Source organism: Erithacus rubecula (genome assembly GCF_903797595.1).
Source record: "Erithacus rubecula genome assembly, chromosome: 23".
Taxonomy (NCBI): domain Eukaryota; kingdom Metazoa; phylum Chordata; class Aves; order Passeriformes; family Muscicapidae; genus Erithacus; species Erithacus rubecula.
Genome location: NC_136675.1, coordinates 6,369,215 through 6,395,006, shown reverse-complemented (window position 1 = coordinate 6,395,006; position 25,792 = coordinate 6,369,215). Strand labels below are relative to the sequence as shown.

At 44.3% G+C, this 25,792-nt stretch overlaps 1 protein-coding gene across 1 annotated transcript; it reads left to right on the top strand.

The window, feature by feature from the left end:
* The first annotated feature begins 1,109 nt into the window (after positions 1-1,109).
* On the top strand, positions 1,110-25,672 carry MYOM3 (myomesin 3). The gene is made up of 36 exons (XM_079325750.1): positions 1,110-1,242; positions 1,370-1,444; positions 2,024-2,189; positions 2,805-2,962; positions 4,781-4,876; positions 5,458-5,546; positions 7,463-7,507; positions 7,704-7,844; positions 8,277-8,432; positions 9,299-9,440; positions 9,524-9,723; positions 9,989-10,042; positions 10,184-10,311; positions 10,858-11,041; positions 12,007-12,181; positions 12,718-12,839; positions 13,293-13,480; positions 13,597-13,723; positions 15,017-15,195; positions 15,709-15,823; positions 16,035-16,191; positions 16,481-16,590; positions 17,061-17,105; positions 17,285-17,421; positions 18,474-18,618; positions 19,640-19,699; positions 20,894-20,961; positions 21,206-21,316; positions 21,928-22,015; positions 22,614-22,652; positions 22,788-22,893; positions 23,663-23,826; positions 24,305-24,341; positions 24,454-24,476; positions 24,564-24,619; positions 25,242-25,672. The coding sequence occupies exons 1-36, from the start codon at positions 1,136-1,138 to the stop codon at positions 25,536-25,538; spliced, it is 4,290 nt and encodes a 1,429-aa protein (XP_079181876.1). The 5' UTR covers positions 1,110-1,135; the 3' UTR covers positions 25,539-25,672.
* Positions 25,673-25,792: the final 120 nt, after the last annotated feature.

Sequence of the window (25,792 nt, the reverse complement as noted above, 5' to 3'; positions counted from 1 at the left end):
AGTGGAGGTTTTAACAGTGTTTATAAAACGATGAAATTTGTTCAGGGGAAAAATAAAAACCATTACTTAGTAAAAATGAGTCTGTATCAGTAATTATTCATGAGCATGGAAAGCTCTGATGCCCAGGATGACAGAACTCATTCTGCAGCTGAACCACTTCTGAAGACAGCAGAAACTATGAAATTACAATGTTTGTTTTTTCCATAAAAGTCTGTTTTATTTTCTTCTTCTTTTACTTGTCAGCATTTGTTGTTTCTTTCAATGTTCATGCCCACATAGGAAATATTATAAGATAATTCTGTATTTTCATTTTCATGTTGAGATATTTACCACAGCTCTGCTTTTCCATGGACTGTTTTATGAAATGTCATAGACTGAAAATATGAAATTAATTTACATCAACAGAAAATTGGGCAAGTAAAAAATTCGTATGAGAAAATAATACCAGGAAAATCTGAGGGTTTGTATTTTTATCAAGTTCAGATTGAAAAGCAGCAAAGCTGAAATCCAGGTGGAAGATTTGCCAAGGGAAAATCTCAGTCATGGAACACGAGCTAGGGAAAGATTTACAGCTATGCTCCAACAAATTCTGTTCAGCAACAATTACATTTGCAAAGCTGCTTTCCCAAAGTAACCTGAGCTTTTAGAGTGTGCACAGTGCTGGTGGTTGGGATTTAATGAGGAGGGATCCACTTGAAAAATTGACTTTAATGCCCACACATTAGTCAGAGCCTAAAATCAGCAGTGGGAACAGGGATGGAGGGGAGCCAGGAGTGCCAGAGTTTGCTCCTTTGTTTCACCTGTGGAATGGGATTTCCCTGGGACATTTCCCTGGTCACTCTTTGGGAAAATCCTGACATTTGGCAGGATGCTGTTTGTTCCATGATTTTACAACCTTTCCCTATGAGGTCAGGAGGAAAACCTGAAGGATGCAAAGGACTGGAGAAAATATCCCACTTCCCACAGAAGCAAATCCCTCTCACAGGGTGGATGCCAGAAAATATTTTTATATGAACCTTCACTCACAGCCCCTGAACACCAAAGCAGAACCAGGACTTCAAAGGATTCTGTTGAAGTGTCTGATTTGAATGTTTTAATCTATTCCAGCAAGAAAATTTGGCTTTGACATCCCACCATGGGAACTCGAGCATTTTTCCACCACAGAGAGGAGGAGCAGAAGGAGGAGAGGAAACAGAGCTTGGAAATGAGCTCCACAACCAGGAAAAAAATGTTTAAAACCAGGTAAGAGCCAGCTGGTTGAATCAATGAAGTGCAGACAGGGCTTCCCACACACCCATTTGTAGAATTTTGAGTTTGGGAAATGATGGAATATTCTCTGGATTCTTTTCCATGGATCTGCCCCTGGAAGTGAGGAAGAGGAGACTTTCAGCCCTTCAGACCTATCCATAGCAGCTGCCCTTGCCCTGACCTCTGGAACAGCAAAGTAAGTCAGGAATTATTCTAACTCCAATATAAACATTGTAGGTAACATCACAGCTCTGGATCAGGGTCACAACTTCCAATTTATTCTGCTGGAAGCAAAAAAAGCAGGTTCAATCCAGAGGTTCTTCCTTTAAAAACACCAGACCTCAACTAAAGCACAGGAAATTAAATGATGGTGCCATGTGATAGTCAGGAATATTTCCCTGCTTACATGTAGGGGCATGAGAGAAATCAGATTTTATAGGAATAAATGGAAAATATCATCAGATTAATAAATGAATGGTAACAAATGGGACTCACCCTCTTTCCTAGAAAATCTCAGCCAATCTCTCTCCCTTTGATCCTTTTCCCAGCTTCCTCCCTGGGATTAAAAATGACCAAACAGTGGAAGTTTGATCTCTTCTGGGAGTGCTGGGGGATAATTCCCTGACATTCCTACCCACAGTCCATCAGCTGGTGTTTCTGCCCTTAACACTCCTGATTTAACCAAAAAATGTGCTATAAACAACAAAAAAAATACCCCAAAAAATAGAAAAAAAAAGTTTTATCTTGACTTCTGTCTTCTCTTATCACGATGTAGTTCCAGGGAGTACAATCTCAGAAGGGAAGCTGACATGTTGGAGCTGGAGCAGAGGGGGCAGAAGAGGATTTGTTTTGGGAATGACCTGGAGAAGATGGAGGAGGAGGTGCTCAGGCTGTGCAGGCTGCTCCGAGGGAGGGCTGCCCAGAGGGGGCTGAGCAGCAAGGTCAGAGCAGACCCCTGGGCTGTGCTCTGCAGAGGATCCCACACCCAACAGGTGTTAGGAAAAACCCCAAATCCCTCCAAAACAGGCCTTGCACCCCTGCCACTGGAATATCACAGGTCCCTGATGGCACAGAATTTGTGTGACACCAACACTTTTCACTGCTTTTACCCAGAGCCCTCCTGATACTGAAATGTTATCACAGATTATTCACATCACAGAATTTGTGTAATATCAAACCTTTGTGGTGCTTTTACCCAGAGCCCCCCTGATATTGAAATGTTATCATAGATCATTCATGTCACAGAATTTGTGTAATATCAAACCTTTGTGGTGCTTTTACCCAGAGTCTCCCTGATACTGAAATGTTATCACAGATCATTCATGTCACAGAATTTGTGTCATATCAAACCTTTGTGGTGCTTTTACCCAGATTTCTTGATACTGAAATGTTATCACAGGTTTCTGATGTCACAGAATTGGTGTGACACCATCACCCCCTTGCAGTGCCTTTGCCCAGAGTCTCCCCAATACTGAAGTGCTGTCACAGGTCCCTGATGTCACAGGACTGGTGTGACACCAAGCCCTGCAGTGCCCTGAGGCAGTTTCCCTGCACAGGCCATGCAGCAGCTGTGGCTGCAGAAGGAGCTGCTGGAGCTGCTGTCGGGACGGGCGCCCGTGGTCTGGATCCCGCTGCGGGCACACGCCGTGTGGGAGAGGATGGATGTCACCCTGGCATGCACCACCCTGGGCTCCCCCGTGCCACAGGCCACCTGGTATGGCCCCTCTGTCACCTGGCATGGCCCCTGTGCCCCTGTACCCCCTGGCATGGCCCCTGTGTCACTGCTATAGCCCCTGTGCCCCTGGAATGGCCCCTGTGCCCCTGGAATGGCCCCCTGTGCCCCTGGAATGGCCCCTGTGTCCCTGGTATGGCCCCTCTGTCACCTGCTATAGCCCCTGTGCCCCTGCTATGGTCCCTGTGCCCCTGTGCCCCTGGCATGGCCCCTGTGCCCCTGCTATGGCCCCTGTGTCCCTTGCATGGCCCCTGTGCCCCTGGCATGGTCCCTGTGCCCCTGCTATGGTCCCTGTGCCCCTGGCATAGCCCCTGTGCCCCTGCTAGGGTCCCTGTGCCCCCTGGCATGGCCCCTGTGCCTCTGCTATAGCCCCTGTGTCACTGCTATGGCCCCTGTGTCCCTGCCATGGCCCCTGTGCCCCTGCTATGGTCCCTGTGCCCCCTGGCATGGCCCCTGTGCCCCCTGGCATGGCCCCTGTGCCCCTGGCATGGCCCCTGTGCCCCTGCTATGGTCCCTGTGCCCCCTGGCATGGCCCCTGTGCCCCTGGCATGGCCCCTGTGCCCCTGCTATGGTCCCTGTGCCCCCTGGCATGGCCCCTGTGCCCCTGTGCCCCTGGAATGGCCCCTGTGCCCCTGCTATGGTCCCTGTGTCCCTTGCATGGCCCCTGTGCCCCTGCCATGGCCCCTGTGCCCCTGCTATGGCCCCTGTGCCCCTGGAATGGCCCCTGTGCCCCTGGTATGGCCCCTGTGTCACTGCTATGGCCCCTGTGCCCCTGTACCCCTGCTGTGGCCCCTGTACCCCTTGTATGGCCCCTGTGCCCCTGGCATGGCCCCTGTGCCCCTGTGCCCCTGCTATGGTCCCTGTGTCCCTTGCTTGGCCCCTGTACCACCCAGGGCAGTGCCAGGGGGAGGGAGGGAGAGCTCCAGAAAACCCCTCAGTGTCAGTCCCACTGTGAGACCAGTAAGGACAGGGGGGACTGGAAGCAGTGACAGCTCTTCTGGGACAGGGATGATGCCCATGGAGGTTTCCCCATTTCCTGGACATTCCTACAATGCTCATTCTGAGACAGGGATGATGCCCATGGAGGTTTCCCCATTTCCTGGACATTCCTACAATGCTCATTCAGGGCTGATGTTCATGGGGGTTCCCTGCTTCCTTTGGTTTTCAAGGAAAAATTGGGATTTAAGTCTCAAAACCAGAGCTCTTTTCAGCACTGAATCACCACAAACAGCCCCCAGCAAGGCCCAGGAGGGTTCCAGCATTAATCTGCTGCTTGTACAGTTTGTAAAATCCACCACAACTGCCACTGGCTCCCCTTGTATTTTAACTATCTTTAGGGGGAGAGTGTTATGGACTGAGCCTGAGTGCAGCACACACCATGAACACCAGAAATCAAAAAAACCAATTTTCAGGGTGTGCTTCAATCAGTTTGAAGTGACTGACCATTCCCCCTCTGGAAGGTTGAGGAGTGCAAACATTTGCATTGCTAATGACTCGTGGGCAGCAGCTCTGCCTGTGCTGTGCCCTTCCAGAAGGATTCTGTGAATTATTCAGAGAGCAGAGAGGGTCTGAACCTCCCACACATCCTGGGGAACACCAGGGACAGAAATCTGTGAGCTCCCTCCAGGAGCTGCAGGGAAGGAAAACAGAGCCAGGGCAGCCAGACAGGAGCAGGGAGGGTCCAGGCAGGTTTGGGTTGAGGAGGGAGGTCTGGAAAAAAGGGAATTGTGTCTTCTCCTCTCTCCTGTGCTGTTTGATGGGGGTCCTGTCCTGACTGCACTTTTCCTTCTCTTCCACCAGGTATAAAAATGGGATCCCCATCGATCTCCACCAAGCCCCAGCAGGAAAATACAAGATGAAAAATCAGTTTGGGATGCTGACCCTGCAGATCAGCAGGTGGGAGAGCTGCTCTCCTGAAATTCCCAATCTGTGGATGAACAAACAAACCAGCTAATTCTTCTGGAATCTGACCTTGTCTGCCTTTAGGCTCTTGTGTTTGAGCTAAAGCTTTGCCAATCTCCACAGCAGTTCACAAGGTTTAAAAAAAAAATCAAAGAAAACTCAAACAAAATTTAATGGTTTCGTTTACTTCTGCTCTTTTTTTTTTATGCATCAGCAATATTTTTTTCCTTCAGGGCAAGGAATGTACATTAAGAACTTCATGAGCAGATTAAAAAAAGTGATTTGGGATGGATCAGTGAAATCAGAACAACATCAGTTCTGATCTATGAATTATACAGTGAGAGACAAATGAAAATCTTCAGTGGAATCAAGTGTTCCACAGGCCTTGTGCTTGTTCAGTACTTAAAATGTTTTCCTTGTGGGTCTCAAAAGGAAAAACTGTCAAGAAAGTATCAGAAATCCTTGTAATTAAAAGGAAAAGCAGATTGTGGATGAAAAGCAACCACCTCTGGGATTAAAGGGGAATTTGTCCTGTGAAATATGAAGGAAGAGAATTTTTAATTTTTTTTTTTCAGATGCTCCATGGAAGATTCTGCTGAATACAGTGTGGAGGTAAAGAATCAGTATGGGGAAGCTTATTCTTTTGCTACAGTGCTTGTCAGGAGTAAGTACCAATATTCCTTTGGGTTTAAACTTTCAAATACTGCAGATTCTTCCACATATTTTCATTATTTGATAGGCACACACAAGCACTCTGGAGAAGCTTCTCCTCCTTACTCACTTCTGGGCCCAGCCAAAGTTTTCCCTTTCAGATTCCATAAGGACACAGCTGTCCTTTCACTGGGATAAAATTGTACTAAATTTAGGTGCTTATTTCTTCTGGCCTGCTATGAAACAACCCCACAGTGGAACAAACAACAAAGAGTCTGATAAAGTTCAGCAAGAAATGACTCCCCAAGAACTGTGGCACCTCTCAGGGCATTATTGCAGATTTATTTCATGTTTTGCCCTGAAATCAAGTCAAATGAAATATTTTCTTCTTTGATCTGTGCTGTTCTTAAAATAACTGGCCCAGACTCCACAGATCCACATTGTGCACAGCCAAACCCAGACATGGGGAAGGAAGTAAATAAACCACCAGCACTTAAAAAGGGGAATCATCTCAAGCTTTAGGAAATATGCAGAGCAGTCTCACAGTTTAGCTGTTCATATTTCATCTATTTATGTCTAAGTTATAATTGTGTAATAAAAAGCATGGACAGAATAGATCTATAGGAGTGTAGACAATGGAACCCTTCAGTGGGAGTGACAGAATCTTCTGTCATGGGTTATTATCACATTTATTTGATATTTATTTATTTAATATGCCATATTCTGACCTGAATCCTGTCTGGAATGCAAATCCTGGATTGTAAAAGCAGTGTAATTTCACACCTTTCAGGTCCTTTAATTAAACAGTGTCAAAATTCAGCATATCTGGAAATATTCAGGCATTTACCAGTTCTAAAGGGACAGAGAATCTTCCTCTGCATCCTCCCCAGAGTCCCAAATTCCCCCTGCCCCAATGCAGGAACAGTTCTCAGGAGGTTTTTACAGTGTGGCCACAACAGGAGCTGCATTTGCCACAAAGCAGGAAAATTTCACACCAATAATTCCATCCTGCCCTCAGCTCCCTGTGGAACCTTCAGGATCAGAGCAGGATGGAGCAGCTCAGGGGCCCCCAAATTGCTGCTCCTCCCCCCAAACCCATCCCAGTAACTTGAGTCTTCCTTCTGCTATCTGCATGTACTGCTCTGAAAATAGAGATTGCAGCCAGTCCTTAATCCTGCTGCACTGGGAACATTCCTGGTGCCCAGGATGAGCCTGGTTCACCTCCAGTGGTTTGTATTTCTTTCATATTTCCATCACACTCCTCATTTTTTGGTTTGCTGCTGCCAGATTTCAATCACTGGAAGCACAGGTTTTATTTAATGGGCATTTATCACAATGTGAGTATCTGTTTCACCTCAAGTGCATCACTTGGATTTCAGCCCCAAAGGGTTTCACACTGTGCTGTGATGAGCCAGCATCATCTGCCCCTGCAGAAAATCCAGAATCAGCTGATTTGGGGATCCCTCCCTGAGCTCCAGTCTCAGCACAAACATCTTCCTCTTGCTCAAATCTTGAACTCCCAGTCACTGGCAGCTTTCAAGAATCACATCATCCTCTGGGAATGCTGTTAAAACCCAGGGGATTGCTTTTATTCAGATCTTTTATTTTATTTTATTTAGTTTTGACTTGCCTGTTTGAAAAGGCAGAAGGCAAATTGGCACAGCCCTCCTTAGCTCTGAATTTCTGAGTGCACGTGAGCATTTGGACAGGATTGCTTCCACTGGAACAATTTCCTCTCAGACAATCCCCAGTGGCTCCTGAGGGCATCAGCTGTCACATGAATTCAAGTTTTACCCCATGGGGGCACTTTAAAGGTTCAAATTAAGGGCTGGCTTGAGGGAAAAACAATTTGCTGAGCATCACTGGGTGGTTTTAAAAAGATAAACACTCTGGGAGATTTGCTAAATGTGTTTTCCTCTTTTCTTATAGAATATTATGGAAAGGAGTCAGGATTTGATTCAGAAATATACAAAAGTGAGTAAATGATTGATGTTATTGTTAACTGTTTTTATAGCCTGATGCAATCTGATTATTTTTTTCCCTGAGAGTTTTTCCTGTCAGCCTGACTGCACGTGCAAAGTGCAAAGCTCACTCTAAATATATGACAATAAAAATAGTACAGGAGGGAGGCTCTGGAAATCATTTTATCATGCTGGCTTTTATTCCACAGGATCCCTTTTGGCCAGAGAGGCAGATTTTACTTTTTCACTGAAACCTTTATTTGCAAGAGAAAAGGAGCCTTTCACCCTGTCCTGTTACTTCTCCTCTGATTTACTGGACTACCAACGAGGCATCAGCTGGTTCAGAGATGGTTTGTAGCTGAGGTTATGTGCATTTACCTGTGAGAATATCCCACTGGAATTCATAGCTGTGATTGAATGTTCACAGAAAAAAAAAAAAAATTAAAATTTAAATTCAGGATTCCTGAGTTATTCTCAGCTCTGCTCAAGTTACAGATGTTGCTATTTAACATTTGGAGGTAATGACATTCCTGTCCATAATAATATTTTAAGAAAAACAGTTTGAAAAACATGTGAGAAAAACTTTTGGATACTCTGTGTCCTGCTGGCAACCCAGAATTTGATTCTTTCTGTGAATCAGATCCCACAGCCACAATCCGAATGCACAAAAACAACACCAACGAATACCTTATAAACCCCTCATCTCACTAAATACTTTTTGAGCCAGCCAGAAATAAGCATCCCCAGTGCAGAGGCAGGTGATTTGCCCTGTGTGCCCTCAGGGGAGCTGCTGCAGGACTGGGAGCACCAGGGGCTGAGGCTTCGCCAGGCTGCGCTGACCGTGCCCTGCGCACACAAGGAGGACGAGGGATTCTACACCCTCCGTGTGCCCTGCCTGCAGGGCAGCAGGGACAGCACCACCTACGTGTTTGTCAGAGGTATCTGCATCTTCATTCTCCTTGGAATAAAGGGATTCTCACCCCCACAACTGAACCATCTCCTGGTTTTGCGTGTGCGATTATCACAGTGAGCAAATCTTGTTTTTGCTGGTGGTATGGTATTTGGGGTACTGGGTTAAGCCCTTAGACACTTAAAATGAAGCTACTCAGGGAAAATTTTGGAACAGAGAAGAACACAACCTAAGCTGTTGGAGTCAGTGAGTTGGAGGTGTCTGAATTCTTCAGAGAAATCAGAGTGCAGGGATTGAATTAAAGCCTGTGGATGGGTTGAAGTGTATTAAGCCACTCACAATTAGGCAGAGGTGCAAGTTTAAGTTTTAGGATAAGTAAGTGAGTCAGTAAGTTTTAGTATGAGCTCTAGTGCTTTTAGTAAGTGAAAGGTTTAGATGCCAAAGTTGCAGTGTGAGTTCCAGTGAAGGTTGCAGAACATATTAATGTTTTCAGTAGAGGTGTCAGGACAGTGGTTGTAGACAGTGCTTAGACATAATAGAGCTCTAGTGAGAATATTGCTGACATTTTTCAGATAGAACAAGATAGGTCATATGTGTAGTCTATACATGACCTGGCATGTTAAAAAACTGGAATTTTAATAAGTTAAAGAGTGGTGGTTCAAGTTTGTGTCTTAGCTTGTTGGAAAGATTCTATATAAAAGTTTGTGTTGAGGAGAGTTAGTGTTCTTGCCATTTGCTTTTGGGCTTTTTCTGTATTTGCCATCACCTTTCTGCTTGCCTTTTAAGACTGACATGCTTTGTAATAAATAACATTTTTAGCTGCTTCGCTTATTTAAAATAACCTGACAAAGAGGTTGTAACCTCACAGTGACAGCCTCAGCTGGTGTTTTACAGATGCTGCAGCACCCACAGCTGGTGCCCCAGGATCCCCCCTCAACGTGAAGTGCCACGATGTGAACAAAGACTGCTTGGTGCTCTCATGGGTGCCACCCAGCAGTGATGGGGGCAGCCCCATCCTGGGCTACCTCATTGAGAGGTCTGTAAAGCCTCATCCTGGAGCTGAGCACCCTCGTGTGAGTGTGGAAATGGAAGGGAGGACTGTGGGCTGTGTCCTTGCAGGTGTGTGGCTGGCTCCCAGGAGTGGCTGCAGTGCAGTGCTCAGCCTGTGAAGAGCTGCAGGTGCCCAGTGCTGGGTCTGGCTGAGGGACAAACGTACCAGTTTCGGGTCAGGGCTGTCAACAAGGCTGGCACCAGCCACCCTTCAAAGGCCACTGACCCTGTCACAACCTGTGACCCCAGCAGGGACAAGAGAGTGACAGGTTGGTACCAAAGCCAGGACAATTTGTTCCTTCAGGACAACAGGAATATTGTTATTCTGCAGGAATAACCGAGTGCAGATTGTCCAGATCCTCCCCATTCCCACAAATGCTTTTGCTGAGCCCATCTCGGGAGCATTCTGAAACAGAAAAAGCTCAAAACACCATTGTTTGTGATGTAAAATGTCTGTAATTGTGCATAGAGGCAATGACCCAGTCCTAGGGCACCTGCTGTGTGTGGGTAACCCTGCCCTGTTTGTCACTGCAGTGATTCCATACGACGAGGGCAGGACCATAGAAATATCCAAGGATGACCTGGAGGGTGAGTTCAAGTTTCCCCAGAGTGTTTGTCTCCTTCTTTGTATTGAAGAATTTTAATTTATAGTAGGAGAACAGAATCCATTGTAAAAGAACTTCATTTTCCTGCCAAATTATCACGAAAGCCTTTTCTGCCTTCCCATAGGACACATTAAAATTCCCTTGCCCCCCACCAATGTTCATGCAAGTGAGGTCAGAGAAGATTATGTGGCTTTGGCCTGGGATGAACCAGATCCAAGAGGCAGAGAGCCACTGAATTATTATGTGGAAAAGGTAAGAAAATAATATCACACAGGAGGGGAGCTGCAGAGCAGAACCATTTCTGTCTCAGGTAAGGTCATGGCACAGGTGAGGCCATTCCCAGTTAGGAACTGGGGACATCCAGCCTCAAACCTGGCTGGTTCAGCCTCCTCCAGCCCCACAGGTGCCCTGAGCCACAGCCCTGACTGACACCAGCTCAAGGACTAATGGTTAACAAGGAATGGACGAGGAATTTTAACACCACACAGCGAGGCAGAATTCTAACAGGAAGAAGTGAAAGGTGGAAAAACTGCACAGCACCTCACTGTCCTGCTCCCCACTCATCATCCTGTTGGTTAATTGGTATCCCCTGCCAATATCCTTTCATGCATTCTTATTTCTCACCTCAAAGGGGCCCTCTGCTGCCAAGGGTGAAAAGTTTGGCTACATCAACATGAAATATGTAATTTATGGCTTCGGTTTTAAAAATCTCTTCCCCACAAAGCCCAGCTTTGTTATTGGTCAGGAGAGTTTTGTGCTCACGGTAGGAATTGTAAATCATCACCTTTTTTGTTGCAGTCACTCGTAGGCAGCAGCTCCTGGCAAATGGTGAACCTGGATTTGCCAGCAAATTCCCCCAGGTTTGCACTCTTTGATCTGGCCAAGGGGAAATCGTTCCGGTTCCGCGTGAGATCCGTCAACAAGTTTGGGATCAGCGAGCCCTCCCTGCCCAGCCCACCCATCACTGCTGGGGCAAAGCTGGGTAATTATTGCTCTCTCTGCTCTGCCCTGCTCTGCACTAACTGAAAGGAATCAGGGGCATCCCCTGCCCAGGCTCTGCTCTAAACTTCACAGGCTACGGTTACACTGCAGTCGCTTTGATATAAGGAAATCTCTTGAAGCCTTAAATCCTCCTTTAATTGGTTTGCAGTTGGTCAGGGCAGTGTTAATCTAAGCAAGCAGTGATAGGGAATTACATTTAATGAAACAGGAACAGTTGAAGCCTGTGTTTAATCCAAGGATGCTTCCAGTGTGGTGTGAGGGAGGTGACAGTGTGAAAGGAATGACAGAGGCTGCAGCAGCCTGGCTTGGGGGCTCAGGCAGCACAGCAGCCTCTGCAGGGCTGCTTGAGGTTGTTTTCTCCCTGAGCTGACAGTAAGAGCCAAAGGCTCATGCTGGTGCTTCTCTTCTGCAGAGAGATGAGCCCTGACTCTTTATCTGTGTGTTGTCCCACACTGAAGCTGCTCCAGTGCTCACTCATAAATGGGAATGCAGAGTGAAGGTCCCAGCTCAGGGTGGAGACAAGGACAATCAACAGATGAGCTTTGTTCCTCCTCTCCTTCAGAGGAGAAATCAGTGGGAGAGGAAGAAGACAGCTGGCAAACCCCAGCACAGAAACAGATCCTGTAGGGTGGGATCCTGTCCATGGCATTTTGCTCTAATTCCACAGAATCTCAGGTTTGGGCTGGAAGGGACCTCAAAGCTCATCCACAGGCAGGGACCTTCCACTATCCCAGGCTGCTCCAGCCCCATCCAACCTGGCCTTGGGCACTTCAGGGAGGGGGCAGCCACAGCTTCCCTGGGCAACAATTTGAAAATGGTGCTCTGGAAAAGATGAATAAACCAAACAGGCCAACTCACTTATAATAGTTTTGGCTTTCTTAAATTACAGATTTTAACCCTCACTCCTTTTGTCCTTGCTGTTTGTTTGTTTGTTCCCTTTTATAGCTCCTCTGCCTCCCCCATCTCAGGTTCTGGCATTCAGAGACACCAAGACATCAGTTGTTCTGCAGTGGGACAAGCCCAAGGGTGGCCTGGAGCCCCTTGGCTATTACATCTACTGCCGGGAGACGGGCACTGAGGAATGGCAAACAGTCAACAACAAACCACTGACATGCAACCAGTGAGTTCAGCTCTGCTCTGGGATCACAGGGGCCCAACCTGCATTCTTCTCTTTCTGCATGGAGTCGTGTTTCAGATAAAAAAAGAACTCCCTTCAGTCCCCACACACGGGCTGGCAGGCACAGCAGCAGCACCAGGGCCTCTTGGAGGGCTCAGGCTGCTCCAAGCTCCTTTTGAAACCCAGAGCTGGTTGTGTTTTCTGCACAGAGAGCAGATCCACATCCCATGGGTTTGCTTGAGTTCCAATAGAGTAACTCAATGTAAATCACATGCAGAATTTACAGTCACTCTCCAGCTGAGGGGGGGGGGAGTCGCATGTCAAGCAGAAAAAGCCCATTAAAAAATCCTGTTTATCTCCCTGCCAATGGTGATTCCATCCCAGTGCAATTTATCACATTTATTTCACGTGACACATTAATTTGTAATGAAAAATAATGATTTTGCAAGGACAAAGCCTTATTAAAGTGTGTTGCTGCCTGTTTCAGCACTGCTTACCTGTGCACAGGCAAACACAAACATTTTCATTTGCACCCCCAGATTTACTGTTCCTGGCCTGCAGCCTGGGAAGGAATATGTGTTTTGTGTGAAATCTGTCAGTGAGGCAGGACTGAGTGAGAGCTCACTAGAAACAGATCCCATCGTTGTCAGGCCAGCAATTGGTGAGTAGTGACCAAAATTAAACCCCTCCAACCCCTCTGCCAGGCACAGCCACCGCTGAGAAACAAAACAAAAGGGAACTCATTTTCTGCAGCTTCTGCCAACAATTACACTTGCCAAGCGTGGACAGAGTTAATTAATTGGCATTTTGACCAACAATGTGTTGTATTTGTGGTGTTCATTTGGCTCTGGGTACAAGTGACCATTTTAAGTGCTCAGTTATGCGATGTGTGGAAATCAACACTGGGAATTTCTCAGGGAAATTAGAAAATCCTACAACCACCCCATCCAGGATGTAACCCTCTGTGCTCCCCATCTTTAACCCACTGCTCCCATCCTTTGCCACACAAACCCTAAGACCCTCCCGAGGCACATCCAAGGCTTTTGCTGGGATTCCCAGTGAGAACATGGACACTGTGCTGTCATTCCTGTCCTGTCTGTCCCTCTGTGCCCAGCCTGCCCCTCTGCCCCACATGGCTTCGTGCTGCTGCACTGTGGCAAGACTGAGATGACCATTGGCTGGAAAGCCCCGAAGCACAAAGGAGGAACAAAGATCTTGGGATATTTCCTGGACCAGCACGACCACTCTGAGCCAGACTGGCACCAAGTCAACACTCAGCCAATTCCTCGGCGAGTTTGCACGGTATCCATCCAGAGTACAGCTGGGAACAGCTGCACCAGGGCTTCAGCTGGGATTTTTCTGCTTCTCCAGTGTCCTGCTGGCCTGAACTAACCATGTGTGCCCTTCTGCCCCCCAAGGTCAGCAGCCTGCAGGAGGGGCACCTGTACCAGTTCCGAGCCCGTGCCGTGAACAGGGCTGGAGTTGGGGAGGTGTCTGAGCCCAGTGACTTGTTCAGATGTGAGGAATGGACAATGCCAGAGCCAGGTATCCCTCGTGTGAAACCAGCCAGGAAAATGTCACCAGCTGTATTTGTTATCTCCTCACCCTTCCAAGGGGTTTCTGCCATAGAAATGGCTGCTCCCAGGACAGAAAAGCACACAAACACTTCCAGGGATGTTCTGATGCAGGGTTTAATTCCTGCATTCAGATAGAGCAGCCAGGTATTTCTAATAAAATTGTTCCCACAGAATAAAGAATCAGGACCTAAACTCTAAATCCCTTTTTCTTTATGGCCTGGTTTGAAGGACAGGTGTTTGCTAATAAAGGCAGAACCTTTTTTTTTTTTAATGGAGAATGTAAACTTCCTTCCTCCAAATTATCATTAAAATTTTGAAATTAAGGGGCTTTTAGGTAATGATATGGGAATTAGGAATAACAGTTCTTTACCAGGAAAATTAAAATAGAAATACAGTATTGCAAAGAACAAACCCAAAACTCTGCCAGAGTCAGAATATAATCTGACACCCGTCGTTCAGTCAGGGTGTTGGTAGCAGTTTGATTAAATGGTGGTTACAGTTCTTTTGCAGTGGCAGATGTGGTTTAGTTGAAGTAGTGGTTTTGTAGAAGACTGAAGGGGTTTTTTGAAGGTTTAGGGATGATGTGGAAAGGTCTGGGAGCTTATTTTGCAATTTAATGGAAAAGCAGTATTTTGCTGTTTAAAATTCTAGTTGTTTTATCTAGGAAGAAAAAGCTTGGCTCTTTTTTTTTTTTTTTTTTTTTTTTTTTTTTTTGGCTGGAGCATTTTTTAATGGGCTGATGCAATTTTATTAGTTATACAGTGGGACTTCATGGCTTGTAAGCAGATGGTATTTTTTTGGAGGGAAGATGGGTTGGGGAAAGATAAAGATGATTGCCCAGCTGGTTTAAAGATGGCCCATTAGCAGATAATGTGTGCCAGGAGATCAGGGTCACTGCCACACCCAGTTTTAAACAATGGCCCATTAACAGGAGATAATTCCCACAGAGATAAGAATCACTGCCACACCCAGTTTTAAACAATGGCCCATTAACAGGAGATATCTCCCACAGGGATAAGAGTCACTGCCACACCCAGTTTTAAACAATGGCCCATTAACAGGAGATATCTCCTGGAGGGAGGATGGGCTGTGTAAAGATAAAGATGATTGCCCAGCTGGTTTAAAGATGGCCCATTAGCAGAGGATATCTCCATGGAGATCAGGGTCACTGCCACACCTGGTTTAACAGATGGTGACAGAATCCACATTTCTGGTCACATCCTGCATTGTAACCCAAGACATTTTGTCCCCTGTGTGCCAGGCCCCCCTTACGACGTGAGGTGCTCTGAGGTGAGGGATTCCTCCCTGCAGCTGCACTGGGAAGCTCCACTGTACCCAGGGGCAGGACCAGTCACTGGGTACTTAATAGAGATGTGTGAAGAAGGCTCAGAAGACTGGAAACAAATAAACAAGCAGCCCACAGCCAGCACACACATGAAGGTATGCATTATTTATATATGCATATAAAAATAATATATATGCATATATAAATAAATATATATTTATATATTAATTATATTAATTATATGTGTAATTCCTGCTAATTAAATTGTAACAATATTAGCAAAAGTGTTGCTTTATATTGATAGAAAATTTTTTTTCGGTTGTTATCAATGAAAAAGGATAAAAGAGCTTTCTAAAACATTCTGTATTAATATGTATTAGCAAACAGTATATAAGTGAGGTTTTAGCTTGACTGATTTGGTTGGTGTGAGAGGAATGGCCCTACTCATACCCTGTTTTGCTTTATTTGAACCAGATCTCAATTATACTAAATTACTCACTGCCAAATTTTGTATTCGCTTCAATATATGTAACTCACATATTTTGATTGCATTCATTTATATACAACTGCTGTTATTAATAAATTGCTGCTAAATTTAACTTTGTTGTTTAATTAACTAAACAAAATCAAGCATATCTGACATGAATTGCTGGCTGTGTCTCCTGCAGGTTTCAGACCTGGACACGGGGAAATGTTACATTTTCCGGGTTCGAGCACTGAACAAGGCTGGAGTTGGACCCCCTTCACTTCCCTCAGATCCTGTGGTGCCTAAAACCAAACCTGGTATGACCAAAGCCATGAGACTGGGACAGTAAATAAATGTATGATTTGGGTGAAAAACTGCTTGTTCCACAGCAAGAAACACCCTCAGGAAAACAAAGATGGACAAATCAAAGTGCCCAAATTAATCAGCTCTAACTGTGTGGTTTGGGGTGTTTTTTGAGTCAGATGTGCAGCAGGTAAGGAATGTTCTGTGGGGTTTTTGCTCCTACAGGCACAAATGAAATTGAACTCGGGGTGGATGAAGAGGGTTTCATTTACATGGCCTTTGAAGCTCCTGAAAAGAATGATGACTCTGAATTTATCTGGACAAAGGACTATGAGGGACCTCCAGATGCTGACAGAGTGAGCATTGAAGAGAAAGGCAACAGGTGAGCATCTAATGCACCCTGAGAACATGAGCCATGGACTGGAGAGAAAAGGACACATTAAACACCAAGAAAAAGGTGAAGTCAGATGTTTTCCTTTCCCTGAACCCCAGGATCTGTTCAGTGCACTCTGGGGAGCAGCTGCCATCATAGTCCCAATATCTTTACCTTGCTCCTCAGTGTCATTTATAAATTCCAATGTATTTCCTGTTCTGGGTGTATCAAATTCTTTTACAGGAGTTATAATTTCTGAGGAAAAGATAATTTTTGCTATTATTCTTTTTACTTCTAGATCAAAACTGATACTGAAGGAGCCCTCAGAGAAGGACCTGGGTGTGTATTCAGTGGAGGTCACAGATGTAGATGATGACATCTCTGCCAGCTGCACTTTAACAAAAGAAGGTAAAAACTGATAGTTGTCAACAACCAAAAACCAATGTGCCCTCATTTTCTAATCTCAGATGTTTAGAGGAAAGTTCCTTGCAGAAGAATAGTGAGTGACTAATGTCACTTAATGATATCACTAAAAAGATGTTTCCCATTCCTTGAAGGCTCAAGAGCAGTTTCTTTTACAGTCCCCCAAGGAAAGATTCCGTGCTCCAGCAAAGTCATTTTTCCACTGCAGTTCAGATTTCACATTTGGCTCTGCTGTCACAGTGATTTAAAACCCCTTTAACTCACTCCCTGAATTGATCCAACAACATTTCATTGAGATACAACCAACAATTACCTTCACCACCTTTTCTAGTCCTCCCCATTATTGAACCTTTTACCTTCTCTACACAGAAATAAAACCCATCAACAAATTCAACAACCTTGATACAACCAATTTGTTTTAGCCTAGTGCTGATTTTTTATTCTCTGCATTTCAGATCTGGACAAGTTATTGAAACGCAGCCACGAAATCAGGAACCCACGTAAGTTGAAGCAGCAAAAAACCACAAACACAAAATCAGCCTTGAAAGAAAGGAAACCCAGGGCCAGGCTTGAAAAAAAAGGGAACCCAGGGCAGGTTTGGGAAGGGAAGGCAGCCCAGCCCTGGCTGAGCCAAGCCTGTGCTTTCCTTGATTTCCCTGTGGTTTTCTCTGTCTGCCAGTGATCCAGCTGATATCTGGCTGGAACATTGATGTTCTGGAGAAAGGGGAAGTGAAGCTGTGGCTGCAGGTGGAGAAGCTGTCCCCAAATGCTGAGCTGCACCTGATCTTCAATGACAAGGAGCTCACCAGTACCCCTGTAGGTTTTATTTTGTTTTTATTCCTGATTTACTTTCCCACTGCTGAATATGGCACATTCCCAGATTTTTACATTCCCATCAGATATTGATGGGGATTTTGAACTGAATACAGGCAAATCTCATGAATCTATGAGCAGATGGAAGTGATTTGTTTCTCAGTCCAGAGCACTGGAAATAACCCTGCCTTGTGTGTTACAGCATCCTCCAACCTCCTCACACATCCACAAAAATGTTCAGGCCTCCTCCTTGTCCTCTCATATCAAATTAATATTGGAACATCTTAAAAATACTTGGAATGAGAGGAGCAGAGGGGAGAACAGTTGAGAATGAAGCACAAATATAAATCATGGGCTGTCAGCTCAGTGCAGAGCAGCAATGCCCAGACAACAACCAGGACCCCCAGAACAGGCAGGACCTGGCCAGAGCAGCTTGGAGCTGCCAGTGCCCTGTTGGGGGGGGGGTTAAATCAACATCTAACAAGTTTATCCAAAGCTTTATCTCTTCTAACATCTGTCTCCTCTCCACTGGAGAGCTGACACGGATCTGCACAATGAAAAGCATTTGTCAGGCTGGTGGGAAGGACAATGTTTGCTCAGAGCAAACAGGGCAGTGAGGCAGAATGATGATATTTGTGTGCAGGCACCTCAGCAAGAGGGGGAAATATTCCTCATCTTGGCCAAATATAAAATTACACATCACAGGTTGTAACTAAGTGCAACAGTTCCATGCCACTAAAGATCCCAGATATTCTGGTTTCAGCTCTGTAATATTCATCCAGGAAGGATGTTTTGGGTTAGGTGGTTTTACAGAAGTTTTCTCTCTGCCTGAAGCAATTCTACTATTCCCACACACAAAAATAACATGAATCCTCAGCATGGCACAGCACAGTGCTCTGCCTTCCTTACCCTGTAAAATGAGGGGACTTTATGAGGATACAGGCACAAAATTAATAAATATCTGCAGTAGAAGATGCTGTGCCAGCATCTGATCTTGGAACATTTCTACTGTGGAAAAACTCTTCAGTTTATCCTATTTCCTTTGTTTGACACAGACACACAAAATCAACTTTGTCAAAGAAAAAGGCCTTGTGGAGCTGATAATCCAGGATTTCTGTGCTGATGACAAAGGGGTGTACACAGCCCAGCTCAAAGATGGGAAAGCCAAAAATCAATTCACCCTTGTTCTCATGGATGAATGTAAGTGGAAATTTGGGATCAAATTTAGACTGCCATGCTCAGTGGAAAGTTTGTGAGGCACTTAAGGCCCCAAAGGTATTTCCAAAAGTTCTGATGGCACACTGGGAATGGGGAGAGCAAATTTTAGCCCAGATTTAAAGTCCAGGAATCATTTAAGAAATGATCTGAATCTCTCTTTAGCATAAATTAAAGCTTTTGGTCTTATAAATAGGTGCTTGATGATAAAAGCAGTCTGCTGAAGTGGAATGCTCAGTTCTTTCTTCCAAATGTTTTACATATTAGCTTGCAGTGCTGAACTGTGCCTTGGCACAGAATGGAGTGTGTGCAGTCATTTATCTCAGGCCAGGATCAAGCTGGAAATTCAGTGTATTTAAGCAGCTGGTTCACTGCACTGAATGCAATAAAGTGTCAACTGCACTCCAGGAAAGCTCACACAGCTCATGCACTACAGAGAGACTCCTAAAATTAATTAAAAATAGAAAGGAACAAGATTCTCATTCAAATCCTTCCCCAATGAGTGCCTGTCTCTGGTTTTGGTTCTCTGCATTTTGCTTTCAAGGGGCTTTCCAAAGTTTTCTAAGTTTTTGACTGGAAAATGTCTCTAAAATGTCAAATCTCCCTGACTCCCTGGAGAGACCCAGGCACTTCTCCAGAGGGATTCAGCACTTGCTGGGCTCAGGAGAGAAAATTAATTTGATTTTTTTTTTAATGTGCTCTAGAAGTGCCCATTTCCCTGCCAATGCAAAGGCAGATAATAAATTTAGATGTGCTTGTGCTCTCTGCCCCCTTCAGTGTTTCTTACTTTTTAAATATTTTAATTTCAGGTTTTCTAGCCTACCTTTTTATATGGTGAAATCTTGCATTTAATTTGCTAAATGCTCAGTGGTCAAGTCTTCAGTGGCTCTTTTGTTTTAATGAAAATAAATGTTGGGCTCTCAGCACAGCTCTAATGCCAACACCTTTTGTACAGGAAATATCCAATAATGGGGGGTTGTTGACTTTGTCCTTTGCTGTTCCACAGCTTTTGATAAAGTGGCAGAAGAAGCTGAAGCAAAAAGGAGGCAATGGAAGAAAAAGCAGGGTAAGATCAGCCAAAGGTTAAAGACTTGTCAGAACAAGGCCAGGATGGCAAAACCCAAGTGAATTTATTTCACTTTAGCATCTTTTTAAGCTGATTAAGACAATAAGATAAAACTCCTTGTTTTCAGATATTTGGCCCTGCCCTTAAAAATCAAAATAAGGAACTAGTTTTAGCCAAGCTAGGCAGATTTATCAGGAGAGATCTGTGGCACTGAACAGTTTCCAACTCTGAAAATTGTCCAACCTGAACATACATTCTGTAATTAAGACTCACTGCCTGTCCTTGTAAAAACCAGGATTTCTAGCTAAGTTTGTAAAGACCCATGCATTCCACTTTCACCTCTCACCTCATGTTGGTGAATAAAGAATTTTATAAATCAAATTAATTGGAAAAATACTGCAATTGGAAAGGTGGTTCCCTGCTAGTGAGGCTGAAAATATTCCCTTCATGATGCCTGTGACATCACTTATAAAATCCAGTCTCCTTCTCTTCCTCAGGGTTGCTCAGTACAGGATGAAAGGATCCAAATTTATTTATTTCAGTTTCCCCTCCCTGTTCCCTGTGGAATTGGGAATTCCCAGCTGCACTGCGGGAACCCAGCACTAGATGGAAGCATTCCCGCAGGAACAGACAAGGCACCACCAGAAACATAACTTTTCCTTTTCCTTTTCCTTTTCCTTTTCCTTTTCCTTTTCCTTTTCCTTTTCCTTTTCCTTTTCCTTTTCCTTTTCCTTTTCCTTTTCCTTTTCCTTTTCCTTTTCCCTTTTCCTTTTCCTTTTCCTTTTCCTTTTCCTTTTCCTTTTCCTCTTCTCTTCTCTTCTCTTCTCTTCTCTTCTCTTCTCTTCTCTTCTCTTCTCTTCTCTTCTCTTCTCTTCTCTTCTCTTCTCTTCTCTTCTCTTCTCTTCTCTTTTCTCTTCTCTTCTCTTTTCTCTCCCCTCCTCTCTCTTCTCTTTTCTCTTTTCTCTTCTCTTTTCTCTTCTCTTTTCTCTTCTCTTTTCTCTTCTCTTTTCTTTTCTCTTTTCTTTTCTCTCTTTCTCTTTCTCTTTTTTTCTCTTCTTTCTCTTTCTTTTCTCTTTCTTTCTCTTTTCTTTTCTCTTTTCTCTTTTCTCTTCTCTTTTCTCTTCTCTTTTCTCTTCTCTTTTCTCTTCTCTTTTCTCTTCTCTTTCCCCTCTCTTCCCCTCTCTCCTTCTCCAGGTCCACATTTCATAGAGAACCTGACCTGGAAAGTTTTGGAGAGCTGTGAAGTGCTCCTGACCTGCAAGGTAAGAGAATTCCTGAATTCCTTCAGCATTCCATTGCAGGTGTGATTTTCACAGGATTTGAGCAGTGCTCCTGCCCATTGCTGCAGACCAGTGACAGTAAGAAGATGGTTTATTTTTGGGTAGAAATTTTAACAAAGAAGGGAAATTCTCAGATGCTGGAGTAATGTAAGTGATGATTCATATTAAGATGTCCAAGAATGAAGAAATCAAATGTATTTTGATTCAAAATGTTGATTTCAAACAGGCAACAAACCTGAGGAAGGACACCAACTTCCAGTGGTTCTTCAACCACAAGGCACGAGCTGGGGGAGTGTTTGATCCACAGACTGGGAAGGGAACTCTGCAGATCCCAAAGGTGAAACAGCTCCAAGGTTCACAGGAAAATGGCAAAAAATATGGGCTGATCTTACTCATATTCCACGTGGGGTTTGGGTAGTGAAAGAATCACTGAGAAAAGGGAAGAAATTTTTAATGTTGCAGGTTCTGAATTTGAATTCTAGTGGATTCATGGCAGGGGGTTGGAACTAAACAATCCTTAAGGTCCCTTCCAAGCCAAACCAGGTTGTGACTCTAAAATCCTAAATAAGAAATAAGATGTTTTTAACAGTGGGTGGCTGTTGGAGGTTTAATATCCTGAGAGGCTGAAAAGAACCAAAGGGATTTCCAGGTTTCACACAGGGACTGAGGTAAAAACTGAAAATCATCAGTTTCTGAACCAGACCCCCCCATCCTTTCACAGGAACTTTTAGGGCAAATTAACCCTTTTTTCCACCTCATTTCTGCTCAGTTCAACCAAATTCATTGGGGGAAAAAAAAAAAATCTCAGCTTTTTCCCCTTTTCCAAATCCTGCCCTGTTTCAGTGATATGGGATTTTTTTTTTTTTTTTTTTTAAAGACTGTGGTTTGTTTGGGGGCTTGTTTGGGTTATTTTAATCAATTTTACACATGCACACATGTGTTTGGTAGGTAACCAAAGCAGATGAGGGCCTGTACAAAGCAGTTGTTTCAGATAACAGAGGAGAGGACTCCACCCAGCTGGACCTCACAAAAGGAGGTAAGAGAACCTTGGATCACACAGTCAGACACACACCTGAGCTCATTTTGGATTTAAAACCAAATATCCTCACTTTTTGTAAAACCTACATGTACCACGTGCTTTTATAGGAGTTAAAACGCCCATTGAAAAGTTACTGGACAAATTTAAAGAGTTTCCTGCTCTACATGTTAATGTCATTTCCACCTGCAGTCATTTCTCAAGCCAGGACTGCATTAGAAATTCTGTCAAGCCCCACAGATAAAAGCTCAGGAATGTTTCAGTCATTTCAACCCAGAATCAATCAGAAGGTTCTGCTGCCCAAGATTAAATCCTGCCCTGACATCTGGAATCCATCATTTAAACCTGCTCCATAAATCTCCTGTCTGGGTTGCACATGGTGAGTGTGAAGGAAGATAGGAGCATCTAAATTTAGTAAGAAATGCCCAACATCTGAAAACAAATGAATCAGAGGCAAAAACTCCATTCCCAGGGAACTTTGGCACAGAAAGCAAATAACCCATGGATATAAAACAACCTAACCACAGTGAATGAATTGGCAGCTTGGATGAGATTTGCTGTAATTGTATTTATGGGCATTGAAATGTTTGTTTTTCAGCCTTTGAGGAGCTTCTGAAGGAGCTGTGCAGGATCAGTGGTATGTCAGCTCAAGGCAGGGGGGTGGCACAGGGCACAGCTGCAGAGCTGTCCCTGCTCCTCTGGTGGCATTTGGTGGTGGGACAGTAAATCTGTGCATTCCTGCTCCATTTCAACCTTTCTGTTCCACCACCAGCTCTTTCTGCTACACCTCTGAAAATCCAGCCCACTGAGGAAGGCATCAAAATCTACACACATGTCAAGTACTACACAGACTACATGAAAACCTCCTGGTATCACAAGTAAGTCCTCAAAAAAAAAAACATTTGGGAAGTTTCTGGAGCACTGTTCCTTGTAAATGTTTATCCAAAATTAAACATTTGGGCCCTGAGCTCATAAATTTTTCAGGCAACTGTGGATTTGTCTGAGTAAGGGCTGAAATTCACTCTCATCATGGAACATGTCTGGGAATTCCAGAATGAAGAGTCATGTTATTTTTATCCTAGCACTGCAGAAATATTTATAAGTGATCATCTTTACTAGAATAATAATGATGCTGCACTTCACTTATGACACTTCTCAGTTACAGCCTCCTTGGTTACAGACAGAATTTTTTCCAACACTTTATTTTTACTACCTCATCTTTTCCTAAACCACTCTCTTCCCCCACTCTGAATTTTAAAAAATCCCAAAATTACAAAATTCTTCCCAAACACTGACTAATTTAGCCTCATCATGTCTTCCTAAATAGAGAGCTGGTGTTTTATTAGATACCACCTACACATGTAGATAAGGAGGCAAATTTTTAATAACATTCAAGAGCTAAATACTTAAAAATGTTCATCATCTAAATGGGATTCAATCCCTTAAATAAGAACTCAGAAGTGTTTTGTAGAGTTTTAGGCAAACTGCCTAAAAGTGCAGCCCCATGGGATTTCCTCTCTCCATGAAATGAATCCTGACTCCCACACTTCCAACCACTACAGGTGTAGAAAAAAAAATAAAAAATGAAGGCTATGATTTCTCCATCTCTCCTGAATGTGACTGAAATGACATCACTTGTTTCCTCAGGGAGAAACAACTGGAAAGTCGTGACAGGATGAGAGCTGGGAGCACCATCAATCAGATCTGGCTGCACATCCTGGAGCCCAGGGAGGCTGATAAGGGCAAATACACCCTGGAGTTATTCGATGGGATCAGCTCCCACAAACTGTCAGCAGACCTGTCAGGGCAAGGTGAGCTGGATTCCCCTGTCCCTTACTGCAGCTGGAGCTGATTTCCATGTGGAATTGGGGTAAAGAGGACAGGGAAGAGCCCAGAGCAGCAAGAGTGGGCAGCAAAAAGGATTGAAGCTTTTTAGGGAGGGAACCACTGGGCAAAGGTGAGAAGGGGCAGCTGCTCCTGGGATGTGTCAAATTCCTCCACTGGATAACAGAGCTCACAGGTGGCATCTTGGGGAAGAAAATTTCAGGTTTACAAAGGGTTTTCCAAACTGTGGTTCTGAGTTTCTCTTTGGGAAGAGAGAACTCTGTCCCACTTATTTCAGCAGTGCACAAACAGAGCTGTGTTTCCTCAAGGCAGGGACAGATACTATCTAGAGGATAATGACATTTATCCATGTAATCCCAGCCCTGATAACAACAACGTAATGCTAAATCTCCTGAGTCAAATGACACAAAAGGCAACTCTCCCTAAAACCTTTCCTTCTTGCAGTTTTTGAAGATGCCCTGGCTGAGCACAAGAGGCTAAAGTAAGTTCCTGCCTAAATATTTTCACAGTTAAATCTAATTTGAGTCTCACACTCTAAATTGTTAATATAATGGCTGATAAATAAAACCACAATCATTTTCTCTCCCTTTCAGGGAAGCAGCAATAGCAGAGAAGCGTAAGTACATGAATCTCTTCCCTTCAGTGAAACAAAGCCAAGTTTGCTGATAAGAAAATCTAAAAGGTTGTGTTTGCTCATTCCCAGGTCGTGCCAGAGTCGTTCAAGGTCTGCCAGATGTTGCCACTATCATGGAGGACAAGGTAATGTTGAGTAACTCCATTAATTGGTGCACAGAAGGATCACTGATGGGGAGGGAGATCCTTTTTTACCCTTTCCAGCTTTCCTGAGCTGCTGCACTTGCAGAGGTGGGAAGTGGTGCCCTCCTGGTTCATTTTCACAACTTTCTGTTATCCTCCCATTGCACAGGATTGTTGTTTCAAGTGCTGGGCTTGTTTTTCCCCTCAGATTTCATTTCTGAGTCACTTTCCCCTTTACACAGGCAGCACAAAAACTCTGCAAAGTAATTACAAACTCCCCACGTGCCTGTTCAAGTGCCACTTTACAGCATAGGAAGCTATAAAAAGACAGTAAAACACATATGAGTCAGGACCAGTGAATTCAGGCAGTTAATCCTGATTGTACTGGGGAGATATCAGGAAAAAGAATATCAGATATCAGTGTTGGAATGTCACCTAATGAAAATATGAGAACTGATTTTTATTGTCCTTAATTTAAAAGATGTGTGGATGTGGCATCTGGGGACATGGTTCAGTGGGGAAGGGCTGGGTTAAGAGCTGGACTCAATTTTAAAGGTTTTTTCCAAGCTAAATGATTCTGAACTGAATTTCCCTGCATCATCCATTCCTGCTCTCTGTTTCACAGACCCTGTGCTTAACCTGCTGTGTGTCTGGAGACCCCTACCCAGAGATCAGCTGGTTCAAAAACGAGAAGGTCATCGTGTTCAAGGACAGATACAAGATGGATGTGAAGGGCCCCATGGTCACAATCACCATAGAGAAGGTCTGCAATGAAGACACAGGAAAATACAGCATCTATGTCAAGAATAAATATGGGTCTGAAACAGGGCAGGTCACTATCAGTGTCTATAAACACGGGGACATCCCAATAGCAACAGAGCAGGAAATCCCAGCTGGGATTACCACAAAAAAGCCTAAATGAATTCATTGTCTCCTTGTATTTAAAAGGAATTTAACTCCTTCAGATGCTGTTTGGTGGCTCTGCCCTAAAATTCTCTGTTTATTTTAGCAGTATTTCAGTATTTTGACATTGTTAGAGAACAGTTCTTGTGTGTGTGCTCCATGTTCACCTTCCAGAGAGACTCTGCCTGGTGAATCTGTGTGGGAAATACCAGAGGATTCACACATCAGCTTCTTGTATTAAATTACTGCTTGTAACAGATTTTCTTGTACTCT